Below are 14,303 nucleotides of genomic sequence, written 5' to 3'. Positions count from 1 at the left end.
CAGAATCTGTAAGAAGAAGAAAAAACAAACAATCAAATAGGTCATTATTAAGAGGACAACAATCTCTTGATGATTATCCACAGTGTCTTTGATAACTCTGAGATACAAACTGTCAAGGATATACACATCCCAGCAAACAATAGCTGTGTTTGACTAAAGCGATTAATAACAAGGACAGAGCTACAATCACTACAGTCAAACATAAAGGGCTTAATCCTGAATCCAAGTCTGAGCTGTGATGCCGTTGGTGCTGAAAGCTGCTCAGATCCTGAAGCTGCACGTTTTGTCTCTCTCTAACCAAACCAGCAGCAAAAGAAGACACATTTCGCTTGACATAAACATTGTCATGAATTCCCTCTTACTTTTGCTGGTTTGCTTCCACCACCATTAAAACACACACAGAAAAACAACACAGCACAGCTCTCTGCCTCTCTCAGTGTACTTTAAGAACACCGTTTCCCATCTCAAATCTCTGTTTTTGGCATTATTCGCTTGCTTGTTATGAAGCAGTCTACCGTTGTTTACAGCCATTTTTTTTTAATGACTTCCGACAAGACAGCCTCATTTCTGCTGTTCAATACCAAATTTTATTTATTTTTTTCTAATTAAGTGAAACTGCAAAATGCTCTGCTGTGTCTCTATTAAAACCTCTTATTAAAACCTCTGAATCACTTCAGCAGCATCAGACAATGTACATTTGTTGAGTCGTGGTTCTCGTCTGCTTTTGTTCTACTGCAGAATAATATTTTTAAGGTTATCTACTGTAAAAAGCTAGGCCAGGAAAATCTGCTTCATGGTTTTGTGTTTTATCCTCAGTTACTTTGACACAAAAGCATCTGCTGTGATGCTCACACCTCTGATGAAGTTTCACAAGTGTCAGTACTGATAAATGATCAGAATTATAATGTTTCTGACTCTCTGAGTAAGAATTAAATGGAATCTAATTGGGACCTTGTGAATTGGAATTGAACAGGTTCTAGAAATCAGTGATGATACTCAGCTCCAATACCCACCTATGATATTAGGCTGACGAACGCTGACTGGGTTTCATTTACCAGCTTTTTATGTTCTTCCTGCAGTTTCCTCCCCACATCACTCATCTTAACTTTTTTCCAGTCCTCCTCAGTCTAAACAGAACACACAACAATACAAAGAAAAGCTCAGGTGATTGATCTCTAACACTAGGCATCCCCAGTCTTATTCTTAGCAGTCTAACTTCTCACCATATCTTTGAAGGCCTCTCCATTGTAGTAGCGCTTGGATGCTGGATACTCGATCGTTTTGTCACATAGTTCCAGGAAACTGGAAGCCACCAGATGCAGCTCCTCTCCGTCATAGCCGTACAGCTTTTTGTCCTCACGCGTCATCAGCACAAGCTCGTCACATGGACATGAGGTGCCCTTTACCACACCAATAACCTGCATTTTTACAATCTCGGGAAGGTAGAATTTTCCCCAGGCGTTAACTTCATCATCATCCCCGTTGTATTTGGTGTTCTCAAGCTCTTCTATCCACAGGTCAGCACCACTTGGCTTCTTCAGGTGAACGCACATGCTTTTGTTTTTGGAAACAAAATCTTTCACCCATTTCAGGTACTTTTCACCTGGAAAGAAGCAGACAAGGAAATATGGATGAATGTAGAAGTGTTGGAAAAGACAAATAGCAAGGTTATCTTACAGCAGTTTGTGAAAATGTTGTATCTTGAAATAAGCAGGCAAAATGAGGATCTCACTTATCTCATATGTTCTGATACCGACTTTCTTCAGTTAAAGGACAAAAAAAGGGCACACTGGAGGCTGACAGAGTGTGCAATGGTGGGAATCATTTTGCAGAACTCACTAAAGTTTGTTTCTCCTGGAACAAGCTTTCTACACTTCGGCAAATGAAAATACTGTGTTAAACTAAAAAAAGAGCACCAGACCAAGGTCTACAGTACTAACAGAAAAGCATGCCGTTACCTGTTGCCTGTCGACACAGCTGCTGATCTTCCTCACCAAAAAAATGAGGATCCCTGAAAGGAATAGAAAGGTTATGTTAAAATGAATGACTGTCACGGTGATCATGGGAAGCTCCGAAATATCACAACAATAGCTACGAAATCACAAAATGCAGTGTGATGTCTGTAAGCACCAAACATGACATCTCTGCAAATTCATCTTGAAATATGTAGGTACCTCACACGTACAGCTGCAGCCATCTCAGCCATTTATCACTGTGGCTGCCAAGTGGCTGCCACTTCACAAGCGCATGGCACAACATAGAAGAGCCACCTCCACAGGACAAGACTCAGCAGTCCATCTGCATCTTAAGGATAAAGGACACTCTTTCGAGGATGCCAATGTTCACATTTTGGGCAGAGAGGACAGATGGTTTGAAAGAGGAGTGAAAGAAGCATCTATGTCCACTGTGAGCGACCATCTTTGAACAGAGGCGGGGCTTACGACACCAACTCTCTGCCATCTATAATCCAGTTTTGAGATCCTTCCCAGACGCCTTAACGCCCACTCACATCCTGGGCCATCTGACCTCAGGAATTCGCATGATAAGGTGGGGCCAGGTTTCACAATGAACTCACCCGAAACTGGCTGATTGGGACCCACACCCAGTTTCACACCTTGGCTCAGGTGATTAGAGGATCATCAGGGGTCCTTTTGTCCCTCTGTGGGGGGTCACTCCCACTAGGTTTATATCTGGGACTCTCCACCATTTGACCTTAGAACTGAAGAAGCTTCTCGGATGAGAGGTGAAACGTCTTCAAGTAACTTAAAGAAGTCCAGACGCTTTTCTTTGCAAGCTCCTTTGACTACGATGACCTGGATGACTGAGAACCTTCACAGACATAAGGTGAATGTGACAAACAAAGCGCCTTCTTGTTCTCTGTGATAATGTAAAGTTATTAATGAAAAAACAAACGAGTAAAAAACGGACTGGAAACATGTCTTCAATCAAAACTCGACAAAAACAAAGAAACAGCCTCACTTCTCTGCGACGCTCCCTAAAAATGACGTTACGTGTTACGTACCAGAGATTTCTATACAGCCCTTTATCAAGCCGAGAGAAAGTGACGCAAAACCCTCCAACTAATAACGACTAGCAGAGAGGCTCAGCTGAGTGTAGTTACCTGGTTTGCAGACGCATACAGACGTTTCCTGTCCTCTCGGACGCAGCTGTGATAGAACATGTGGTGCATTACCGCCACCAACTGGCTTGGAGTGAGGACCGGAAATCGCTCATGCCAAATCAAAAAAAAAAAAACATAAAGAAAGATTAAGTGAAGAGACAAATGAATACATTAAATCAAGAAGAAAAAAACCCACCACCGGACATATACATCCTCATATCCTTCTGTACAAATGAGTTTGTTTTAGAAACTGAAAAAAGCCACAAAACCTTCACATCTAGAAATCCTTTGCAGTAAAACTTGTTTTTTGGCAGGTTCCACAGGTTTTGAATCAGTTTTCTTCTTTATTCCTGATAATTTTGACAATGAAAAAGAACATGTTCTATAGGGCTTTGGAGTTGACGTCACGCCGCAATGCATTGTGGGAGCGCGGCACCATTTTCGAGGTCTACGAATCAAAACAAACACACTGTGTTGGAACGACGATTACAAGATGCTTAAAAGCAGCTCAAAAGAGAACGGACTGTATAGAGACCGATTGCGTCCAGAGGCGAAGCGGCGGTACTTGCAGAAAATAGCGTGCAGTGGAAATGTGGACCCGTATGAAATACGGCCGTGGAGTAGAAACCCTGAAGACGTAGCCTGATATATTTTCGTACCTTATCTGTGGAGTCAGCGCGTACAAGTCGTCATTCAAACAAAGGTAAGTCAGCTCGAGTACTGCGTGTGAAATGCGTTTGATTTCCCTGCAAACATTCACATTAGTGCAGCATAAATTCATTCATGAGGGGAAATTACAGTGAGAACATGTGGAGGCTGTTAGAGGGAGAAGATAGTGAGTTCAGTGCAGGGCTGTGCAGAGAGGTTTAAAGGGGCGGGTGCTCAAAGTTAAAAAGGGGCACATTGAACCAGGCTGAATAACAACAACACACATTCATCAAGAATCTAATATGGGAAGGGCAGGGCTGTGTTGGTCTGAGACTGTAGACATTAAAAAGTCCACAGGAGAGATGGTAGCTGATTAAACAAGTGTCATGAGATAATAACAAAATGCAAAGATTGGTGACAGCGCTTGGAACCATAAGGCAACAAAAAACTATGTACGTAAAAAAAAAAAAATAATAAATAAATAAATAAATAAATAAATATATATATATATATATATATATATATATATATATATATATATATACAGTGGGGCAAAAAAGTATTTAGTCAGCCACCGATTGTGCAAGTTCCCCCACTTAAAATGATGACAGAGGTCAGTAATTTGCACCAGAGGTACACTTCAACTGTGAGAGACAGAATGTGAAAAAAAAATCCATGAATCCACATGGTAGGATTTGTAAAGAATTTATTCATAAATCAGGGTGGAAAATAAGTATTTGGTCACCTCAAACATGGAAAATCTCTGGCTCTCACAGACCTGTAACGTCTTCTGTAAGATGCTTTTCTGTCCCCCACTCGTTACCTGTATGAATGGCACCTGTTTGAACTCATCATCTGTATAAAAGACACCTGTCCACAGCCTCAAACAGTCAGACTCCAAACTCCGCCATGGCCAAGACCAAAGAGCTTTCGAAGGACACCAGGAAAAGTATTGTAGACCTGCACCAGACTGGGAAGAGTGAATCTACAATAGGCAAGCAGCTTGGTGTGAAAAAATCAACTGTGGGAGCAATCATCAGAAAATGGAAGACATACAAGACCACTGATAATCTCCCACGATCTGGGGCTCCACGCAAGATCTCATCCCGTGGGGTCAAAATGATCATGAGAACGGTGAGCAAAGATCCCAGAACCACACGGGGGGACCTGGTGAATGACCTGCAGAGAGCTGGGACCAAAGTAACAAAGGTCACCATCAGTAACACACTACAACGGCAGGGAATCAAATCCCGCAGTGCCAGACGTGTTCCGCTGATGAAGCCAGTGCATGTCCAGGCCCGTCTGAAGTTTGCCAGAGAGCACATGGATGATACAGCAGAGGATTGGGAGAATGTCATGTGGTCAGATGAAACCAAAGTAGAACTTTTTGGTATAAACTCAACTCGTCGTGTTTGGAGGACGAAGAATACTGAGTTGCATCCCAAGAACACCATACCTACTGTGAAGCATGGGGGTGGAAACATCATGCTATGGGGCTGTTTTTCTGCCAAGGGGACAGGACGACTGATCCGTGTTAAGGACAGAATGAATGGGGCCATGTATCGTGAGATTTTGAGCCAAAACCTCCTTCCATCAGTGAGAACTTTGAAGATGAAACGAGGCTGGGTCTTCCAACATGACAATGATCCAAAACACACCGCCCGGGCAACAAAGGAGTGGCTCCGTAAGAAGCATTTGAAAGTCCTGGAGTGGCCTAGCCAGTCTCCAGACCTCAACCCCATAGAAAATCTGTGGCGGGAGTTGAAAGTCCGTGTTGCTCGGCGACAGCCCCAAAACATCACTGCTCTCGAGAAGATCTGCATGGAGGAATGGGCCAAAATACCAGCTACTGTGTGTGCAAACCTGGTAAAGACCTATAGTAAACGTTTGACCTCTGTTATTGCCAACAAAGGTTATGTTACAAAGTATTGAGTTGTATTTTTGTTATTGACCAAATACTTATTTTCCACCCTGATTTATGAATAAATTCTTTACAAATCCTACCATGTGGATTCATGGATTTTTTTTTCACATTCTGTCTCTCACAGTTGAAGTGTACCTCTGGTGCAAATTACTGACCTCTGTGCAAGTTCCCCCACCTAAAATGATGACAATCGGTGGCTGACTAAATACTTTTTTGCCCCACTGTATATATCAGCAATCAATCAGAAAATCATTGGTTCATATTACAATTAAATATGAACAGGCTCCTTAGATGTAAGCAGTTCAGATCTGATGTCATTTACATTCTTCACACAGCACATTCGTCCAGGCTGACAGGTAAACATAGAACTAATCTCAGGTAACATGACTCATAGTAGAGATCCAGTAAGAAAGATTGCAGGCTCTAATATTATTACCACACAATCCAAGGACACACCAACAGCTCAGATTTGTAGAACTATTTAAACAAATGTCTTCTGAATATTCAATTCAGGTTCACAGTGGGGAGGGGGGGTTTCGTGGAATTTTTTAAATAAAGTCTGCAACACAGAAAGAGCTGTGATCAAGCTATTTATTACTGCGCCAACACACATCAAACATCACAGTTCAGTCATGTCAGCGCTGCCACAGAGGTCGTGCTCCTCCTCCTTTACGCCTTCCAAGGAAGAGGGAGGAAGTTACAAACTGATCCTACCACACTTCACGTGTCTCGCTATGAAACCTAACGCATCAATGGTTGTGCTGTTTTGTGCCCTTGGCCTTATCAGCACCTGTAAAGGGAGTTGTTTTCTCAAACTGCTGAAGTAAGTTCATCTAGTTTTAGCAACTTTCACTGAACAGTAACAGTGTCACAACTAAGCATATGCATAAGCACTTAAACACTTTAAATGAGAATAACAGAACATTTCTATTACAGAGGCTGGAACCTGTCCCAGTAGTAGGTAGAGCACACCTGGACAGGTCACCAGTCTGTCAGAGGACTAACACAGAGACAGACATCAGAGTAACAAATCTATTTAAAATTAATGTAAGTTTGCTGCAGCTGTATGTATGAACATGTGTTTCTGTGCTCACAGTCCACCTCTCAGGAACCTGCAGTTCACTTTTAGTCTACTTTAAACAGACCTCACAAAAGGCTGATGTGGCTGGATCAGTAGTCTGATTTGAGTACGATACCTTTGGCCAGGGATTACTCTGGTGCATCGCTTCACTGCAGTCTTACGTATTTTCCCCACACCTGAATAAAAAAATACTGATATATACAAATAACAGCTTCAGCTGATGCAGCCTGACTCAATCCTAGATGTTCAGCACACAGAGACACAGAGGTGCCGTTTAAAGTTTAGTGTTAACCTGAGTCACTGATCATTTGCAGTATTACAGAGTCTGGCAGTCTTTGCATGATGTCCACGTCACTGTAAGTTTCTAGCTGACTTCACTGCAATTTCAATTTCAATTTCTGCTGTTCACAAACGCTGTCCATCTAATCTGACTGAGCTGGAGCTGTTTTGCAAAGAAGAATGGGCAAAGATTTCAGTCTGTAGATGTGCAAAGCTGGCAGAGACAGACCCTAAAAGACTGGCAGCTGGAACTGCAGCAAAAGGTGGTTCTACAAAGTGTTGACTCAGGGGGTGAATAATTACGCACACCCCACTTTGCAGTTATTTATTTGTAAAAAATGTTTGGAATCATGTATGATTTTCGTTCCACTTCTCACGTGTGCACCACTTTGTGTTGGTCTTTCACCTGGAAGTCCAATAACATTGATTCATGTTTGTGGCTGTAATGTGACAAAATGTGGGAAAGTTCAAGGGGGCCGAATACTTTTGAAAGCCACTGTATATGTAGACACAGGACTACAAGTAGAAGATCAGACATGAAAGTGGAGATAACACAGAAGACCTGCAGCAAAGGTCAGAGGTCAGACTGGGCCCCTGGATTCAACAATGAGCCAATGATCATCAAGCAGTGACTAAAGCAGAGCCCTGACCTTCTGACATTCATCACACAGTCAGAACAAATGTCTGCTGATGACTTCATCTCATGAAACGACTGATAGATGTCAGTTCATTGATCAGCTGAGCTGCTGATCTTCATCGTCACAGAAACATTCAGCTTGTTTCAATCAGTAAATAACTCCCACTACTCCCAGTTTGAACTGTTCCCACTCAAAATGCTGTGAGAACAATGATCATTGTAGAACTTCACAAACATCACGTGTTGTTTTCCACATGTAAGATCAGCAAACACACAGAAACTTCCTGTTGCCACACACGGCCTCTAAAATCTCTTCCACGCTTTCTGTCTGAAGTCCACTCTCTGTGTCGGATCCACAGGAAACAACAAGATCTTATTAACATGGTTTTCAATGTGTCTCCTTCCAAAAAGTCCAACCAATGAACAAATGTGTGTATTTGTGGAGGCCGAACAAAAGCATGACACATTTCTCTGTTTCTATAAACTGGAGTCAAACACAAACATGAAGAGTTTCACTGACAGACTCCAAAATGCCCCCACAGTGGATCAAAGGGAAATCCTACAGTGTGGCCAGAGACTCTTAATGGCTCCAACATCAACACATCCACAATGTTGGATCCAGTTCTGCCTCACAGAGTTACTAAGACACACCCTCTGCCAGCATCACAACAGCTCCACCTGCTCCACCTGCCTCCTCAGCATCTGTACACCTGAAGAGAAAAGAAAGGCTCCAACAGCTCAAATCTACAAAGGATTCATGAAGTTTCATCCAACAATAACATGTTTGCCTTCCACAGTGTGCTGTTAGACACCACTGTGCCTCTGCCATTTCAAAAAGAGCAGCTTGGGAACATTTTGGCTCCAAACACTTTGTGTTTAAGTTCTTTGTTTTCTTTGTGAAGCCGACAACATCTGGAGCTTTGTGACTCATAGAAACATCATTTTGTTCTTTAGATGACAGCAGATTGGGACTGAATAATCAATCACTATCAAACCAATAAAGACAAACATGCTGATTTTACAGGAACTTTGTTGGAGAAGCTGCAAAGACATGAAACTGGTGGAGATCCCAAACCAGTTGATAGTGCTGGTTATTCCAAATAAAGCTGTTTCCCTTTGAGATGAAATGACTTTGTGTCCTGATATATAATAAAGATGTTGTTGTTTTTGAGCCCCTGTATTAAAAGTAGTTTAAAGTCAGCTTGAGTTTGATGTCTTTATGTCAAAGCTGCTCATGATGTTGAGCTGCTGATGGAATAAAAACAATATAAAAGCATGTAGTCCAGACTTAAATGTAGCCTGTTGTTAGCTGAGGTCCACACACAGTGTTTGACAGTGTAAAGTGTGTGAAAGGGCTGCTGGTGGAGCTCACTAGGATGAGCAGGTGACCACGAGGTGGAGAGCAGCTGGCCTGGCTTTGACCCGGGCCACGCCCCCTTTCTCTCTGCTTTGCTGTCACTTATCTTCACTGCTCTGTCCAATAAAGCTGAAAAAGGCCCCGAATCAAAGAAATCTGCTGCAGCCTCTGAAATGTCTTCTGTTTCCTTCCCGACGGCTTTTTCACCGTCAGCCCATCAGACAGTCCAGCAGCATTTATGATGATGTCATGATGTTGAAGAGGCTGCTACGGTGGCCTCCCATGACCCCCAGCCTCATCACAGCTGAGATGCAGACATTTGAAAACATTCAGCAGACAACTGAATAACAGTCCAACACAACAGTCTGTGTGCAGACACACACTGACCTTTCATAGAGTCAAACACAGCTGGTTGAGTCATTTCTCTGTGAGTCTAAAGTGAATCTAGTATTTGAAAGTCCACTTCCTGTATTTGTTGTTGAAGACTTCTTCAGCTTCTTCTCAAGGACATCAGCTGCTTGTTTGGCAGCAGAGGCAGTTAAGAAGCTTCCTGAAAAACACTGAACAGTGAGTTCACTGTGGCATATGACAGATTCAGCTTTCTGTGTGCAAATGTGTCTGTGTCGACCTTTCAAATGCTGTTGAATCCAAAACATCAGCGGCTCCTCGGCTGCTCACTTCATGCACTTCTGTCTGTGTGACAGTCCAATGACATCACAGCTGTTTCCAGCCCCAGTGTCTCAGGACTGGACACCTTTAAACATGTCGAGGATCAAACAGCGTCCAGCTAAACACACATGAAACTATCAGAGCTGACAATCATTCCAATAACATCTAATGGTTCATGTATGTAGACACAGGACTACAAGGAAATGGCTCTCAGCATCTGGCTGTGGGAACACATGAGTCCCTGTTTGTGTTCAGATTGTGTGCATGTTTTAGACGTGTGTCACATGTAGAAACACAACAATCCCACAATGACACACAGATGTGTTTGACACAGCTGTGCAGCTGTAAGTTGTTTCTAATGATTCATTGAAGCTCTTCTAACATTCTGGAGACGATCAGTACATGAATCTGTTCAACACGACAACAATTTGACTTCAGTGTGAACGTTTGCATTAAATAACCTTCTTCATCCAGCTGACAGCATCTTCATCCTATGATGTGAACAGTTCCTCCTGTTGATGACAAACCTCTGACAGGATCTGCTTGAGGAGCTTTTTCATGTGCAGCTCTCTGAGCTCAGGGCTGAGCTGCTGTTTCATCTTTAAGAGCTGCTGCCTCCTCGCCGGACTTGTTCTCCTCTTCTTCTCCTAATGACACCATTTCTGCTTCATATTAAATTCAATAAAGATGCTGACATGTATCTGTAGCAACAACATCATTGAATCTAGAACAACTGGAGCCAAACCAGTGGCTCTGCTGGGATCACTGGTGAGCCAACACTTCCTTGTTGATGCAGATTTCAGGGCTTCCTTTTGCTCCTCCGTTATAACTGTTCTCTCTTCTCAACACATGATGACACAAAGGAATCAGCAGTGACAAAGATGATGCTGAAGAGAAGCACACATTTCACACATATAACAGAGCAGTGCAGTTACACACACCTCTGCTCGACATCAGGCCTCAAACAAAGACACAAAACACTAACTTGACTCTAAACAGAAGAAACCAGCAGCTGTTTCTGTTCTGTGCTTATTTATATTTGACACACATGCTTCTCTTTGTGCAAACACACATCGCACTATAAGGGTAACCTCGCACACAATGATTGGACAGCACAGTGATGATGCTGGGAGATCCTATACGCAGCAACACAGAAACACTGAGAACTTTAAACAATGATGGAAAGTGTTATAAATGACTTGTTGGCCTCTGATCTGTCACAAACAGCTGAAACGTGTCTCTCATGAGTCACATGAAGGTTTTTGACAGAAAGGACAAAAAGTAGCTGCAGTCAGTTTGTGTCATTTTTATATTTATTCATCTGGGAGAAAAATCTGAGGGACATTAAAATGTGTTTTCAACAGAGACAAGAACATGAATATAACAGAACAGGTAAATGAAGATGTTTCAAGTAAACAGCTGGACTGATCAGGTCCAAACACAGAGTGATAAACTTGTCAAACAGCTGTCATATCTTTATATAGAAGCTCTTTATAAATGCTGCTCACTGCAGTCTGTTTACTAATAATGTCAAAGTGTTAGAAACACAGAAACATCAGAATGGTCTTTGTTCACAGAAACCTGTCTGGGATCCTTTGTTGTTCTTTTGATGCAGAGTTACATTATAAATATAAAGAGTTATTTCAGAGTCTCATCAGTTTTCCTGCATGTCTTTATTTAACACATCAGCAGGGCTGAAGCTCTCATGTTAAACACACACTGATCTGTGGACACGTTCATGTGTTTCTAACAGAACCAGGCTGTTATCAGCCTGCACTAACATTATGTCACACACACTGAATGTAACAGTGACAGTTTACATCATCACACAATCAGCTGTGATTGTTTCACTGTCATCAAACGAGTCAACAGGAAGTAGAATCAATAGAAACCAATCATTTCCTGACAGCATGTCTGATGGAAATAAGTGCAGATTATGTATGAAGTCTAACTGCACACAGTAACTGTGTTACAATAAGGACTTAACAGCGCCCTCTGCTGGAGTGTTTCAGTACTGCGTTAACTAGAATACACCACCTCCTCCTCACACCACCTGCTACAGCTCTACTCTTCTATGACTACAGTCATCCACAGCACTGATGTGAGGTCACATGGTTCATATGTAAGGAGCACAGCTGACCTCAGGTCAGTTTAATGACTGTGAGCAGCAGCTGTGTTATTGTCACTGTGACAGGGAGACACTCTCAGACACAGCGCTCATGTCAGCTTGTTCTCATGCAGGAGGATCAGGAGCTCCATGTTTGTCTTTCTGTTTGAATCATGATGTGTTTGTGCCATCAGAGTCTGTCATGAGTACTCAGGGTTTCACAGCAGCTCTTCTGGATGCTGACGAGGACTCCAACCTCATGTTTCACCTCTCTGAGCTTCTGATGTCTGTGAACACTCGTGTTTCTTCTCTGGGCTCATCTGGACAAAAACACCTTTCTGTGTTTGGCTGCAGCCTCATTCTGACTGACAGGAAGTGTGTTATCCATGAGCTGCACTTCTGTGAGGAAGTTTCCTGCTGTGTTTCCTGTCTGTGGACAAACACGAGTGTTCCAGCTGAGGACTTGGTTCCTTCCACCTGTCCATACAGGACATCACGCTGTCTGCAGCTCTGTAAATGCAGCTCCAGGTCCTTCCACGTGCTGCTCTGTATTTGTGCAGTTTGTAGTGTGTCCTGGGAAACGTAGCACACATGGTGTTCTTCTGCTGTTTCCTCCTTTCACTGAGTGTGAAACACTGACGCTGTGCTGTTGTTCACAGAGGGGAGCTGATTCTAGCTGCAGCTGGACTCTGTCATCTAACTGAATGTGTTGGTGCTGATCACGGGGCTCTGAGGGGGGAGCAGCAGGAGGACTCTGGATGCTGACGTCAGTGTATCTGTGGAAGCTCCCACAGCGTGTCTGTCATTCAATATTGTGCTGTATATTGTATCTATGCAAAGATGAACAGACTGTGTGTTCACTGGTCTCTGTGCTGCAGCTCTGATGTCATCATCACTCCCTCCTCCACCCTCAGCAGTCCCAGCATGCTGCTGTGGTGCACCCCACCCTCACTCTACACCTGAGCCACAGACCACACCCTCCACCTCAATATACACCACAGTTTTCTCTGCTGTGGAAATGAGATCAGGAGGAAATCATCATTATTATTATTTAATAAACGCTCACATTAATGTGGGCTTATTTGTTTCATATTAGAAACATTAGTTGAGTGTTTTTAGTATAAAATGGTCAAAGTCCCTCTTTTTGCTCCTCCCCTCACCTGTGGATGGGCGGTGCTGTTACCGTGGTGACAGCTTGGATGTGTTTCAGTCCTGCCTGGTTATCACTGCAGGAATCTTTCACATTTATTACAGGTAATAACTCTGATTTTTCTGTGTATTATGAACCAAATGTATCCTGATACACACAGAGATGGATGAGCAGAGGTTGTTTTTGCAGTTTATGTAGTTACTATGGACTTAATGCATACATATTATTAAAATTAGGGCTATAACAGTTGTATTGATGTATAGCAACTTGAAATGCTCCCACAAATGGCTCCACAGCATGTAAAAATATAACAAAAGCTCTGGCGGACTTGGTTCTGTGGTCAGTCTTAAAGGGTGAAGTTAAACTCTGTAATCTTCACTGTGTCACAGAGTTCAGTGAGTCCCGTTATTCACAGTATCAATCAGATCATCAGAGAACAGCTGATCAGCAATCAGTGGTGCCAACAGCGCCTCCTGTGGTGAGAGGATGCAATAATGCAACGTAGCATTTTTCCACTCAACACTTGCAGTCATGGAAACTGTCTGTTGGATCTGTGTGACGTTGCTTTCTTGGTTAGAGTTCCTCACAAATGTCCAGATGATTCTTCTAATGAGGCGTCGACCATGTTTGCAGCTCTTTGGAAGAAAACGTCGCCCTTTGCCATCCTTACTTTTCTTTGACTTCTTCAAATGCAGCTGAACTCCAGCTGGTATTTTCTTGGACTTTGCAGCTGTTTCTGGTCATCAGTTCATTCCTGCAAACCTCTGAAGCTGAACAACAATGATGCTGCATTGCTGGCTGATCCCAAAAGGTTGATTCTGTTCATCTGGACGTTTTCAGAAACGTTTGCTCACTGATCAGGTGACTTCTTCAGTCTCAGCTGACTGCAGCTTTACAAGCTTACAAACAGCACATTTGCACAATGACTGAAAGCAGCAGCACCTGATATATATGATACTAATATAATACATATACATATATAATCCATACTAATGATGAAGGAACTGAGCTCACAGTCCATTGTTCATTCAGTGAACTACTCAGTTTATTTTGGGCCTCAGAAATGCTCACTCTGTTTGTACATCACTGTCAGCAATAGACTCATTCTGCTGTGTGGACAGGAACACATGTGACATCACTTCCTGTTTGTTTGTGACTGAAGAGGAAGAAGTTTACAAGGAATCATTTAGAAGAGTTTCAAACATCAACTGATTGAATCCATGAATCTGAAAACGTGTTTGTGAGTGAAAGAGACAGACATGTACAGACCGAACTATCTGTTCAACAGTGTTTCTGTAACAGGAGACACTCTTTACACTCCACTCAGCAC

General features: G+C 42.7%; 1 protein-coding gene across 1 annotated transcript in view; it reads right to left on the bottom strand.

Moving 5' to 3' along the window:
* Positions 1 to 12,887: 12,887 nt before the first annotated feature.
* The window catches only part of LOC309703020 (NACHT, LRR and PYD domains-containing protein 3-like), a 198,082-nt gene continuing 196,666 nt past the window's right edge, over positions 12,888 to 14,303 (bottom strand). Inside the window, exon 14 of the mRNA XM_082527729.1 lies at positions 12,888 to 14,303. This exon is cut by the window's right edge and continues 532 nt beyond it. Within this exon, the coding sequence (XP_082383855.1) occupies positions 14,297 to 14,303 (7 nt within the window). The 3' untranslated portion in view covers positions 12,888 to 14,296.

The sequence above is a fragment of the Aulonocara stuartgranti genome (assembly GCF_965226115.1).
Source record: "Aulonocara stuartgranti genome assembly, chromosome: 3".
Lineage (NCBI taxonomy): Eukaryota > Metazoa > Chordata > Actinopteri > Cichliformes > Cichlidae > Aulonocara > Aulonocara stuartgranti.
Note: the sequence above shows the minus strand (reverse complement) of the source record. Positions and strands in the feature narration are given on the sequence as shown.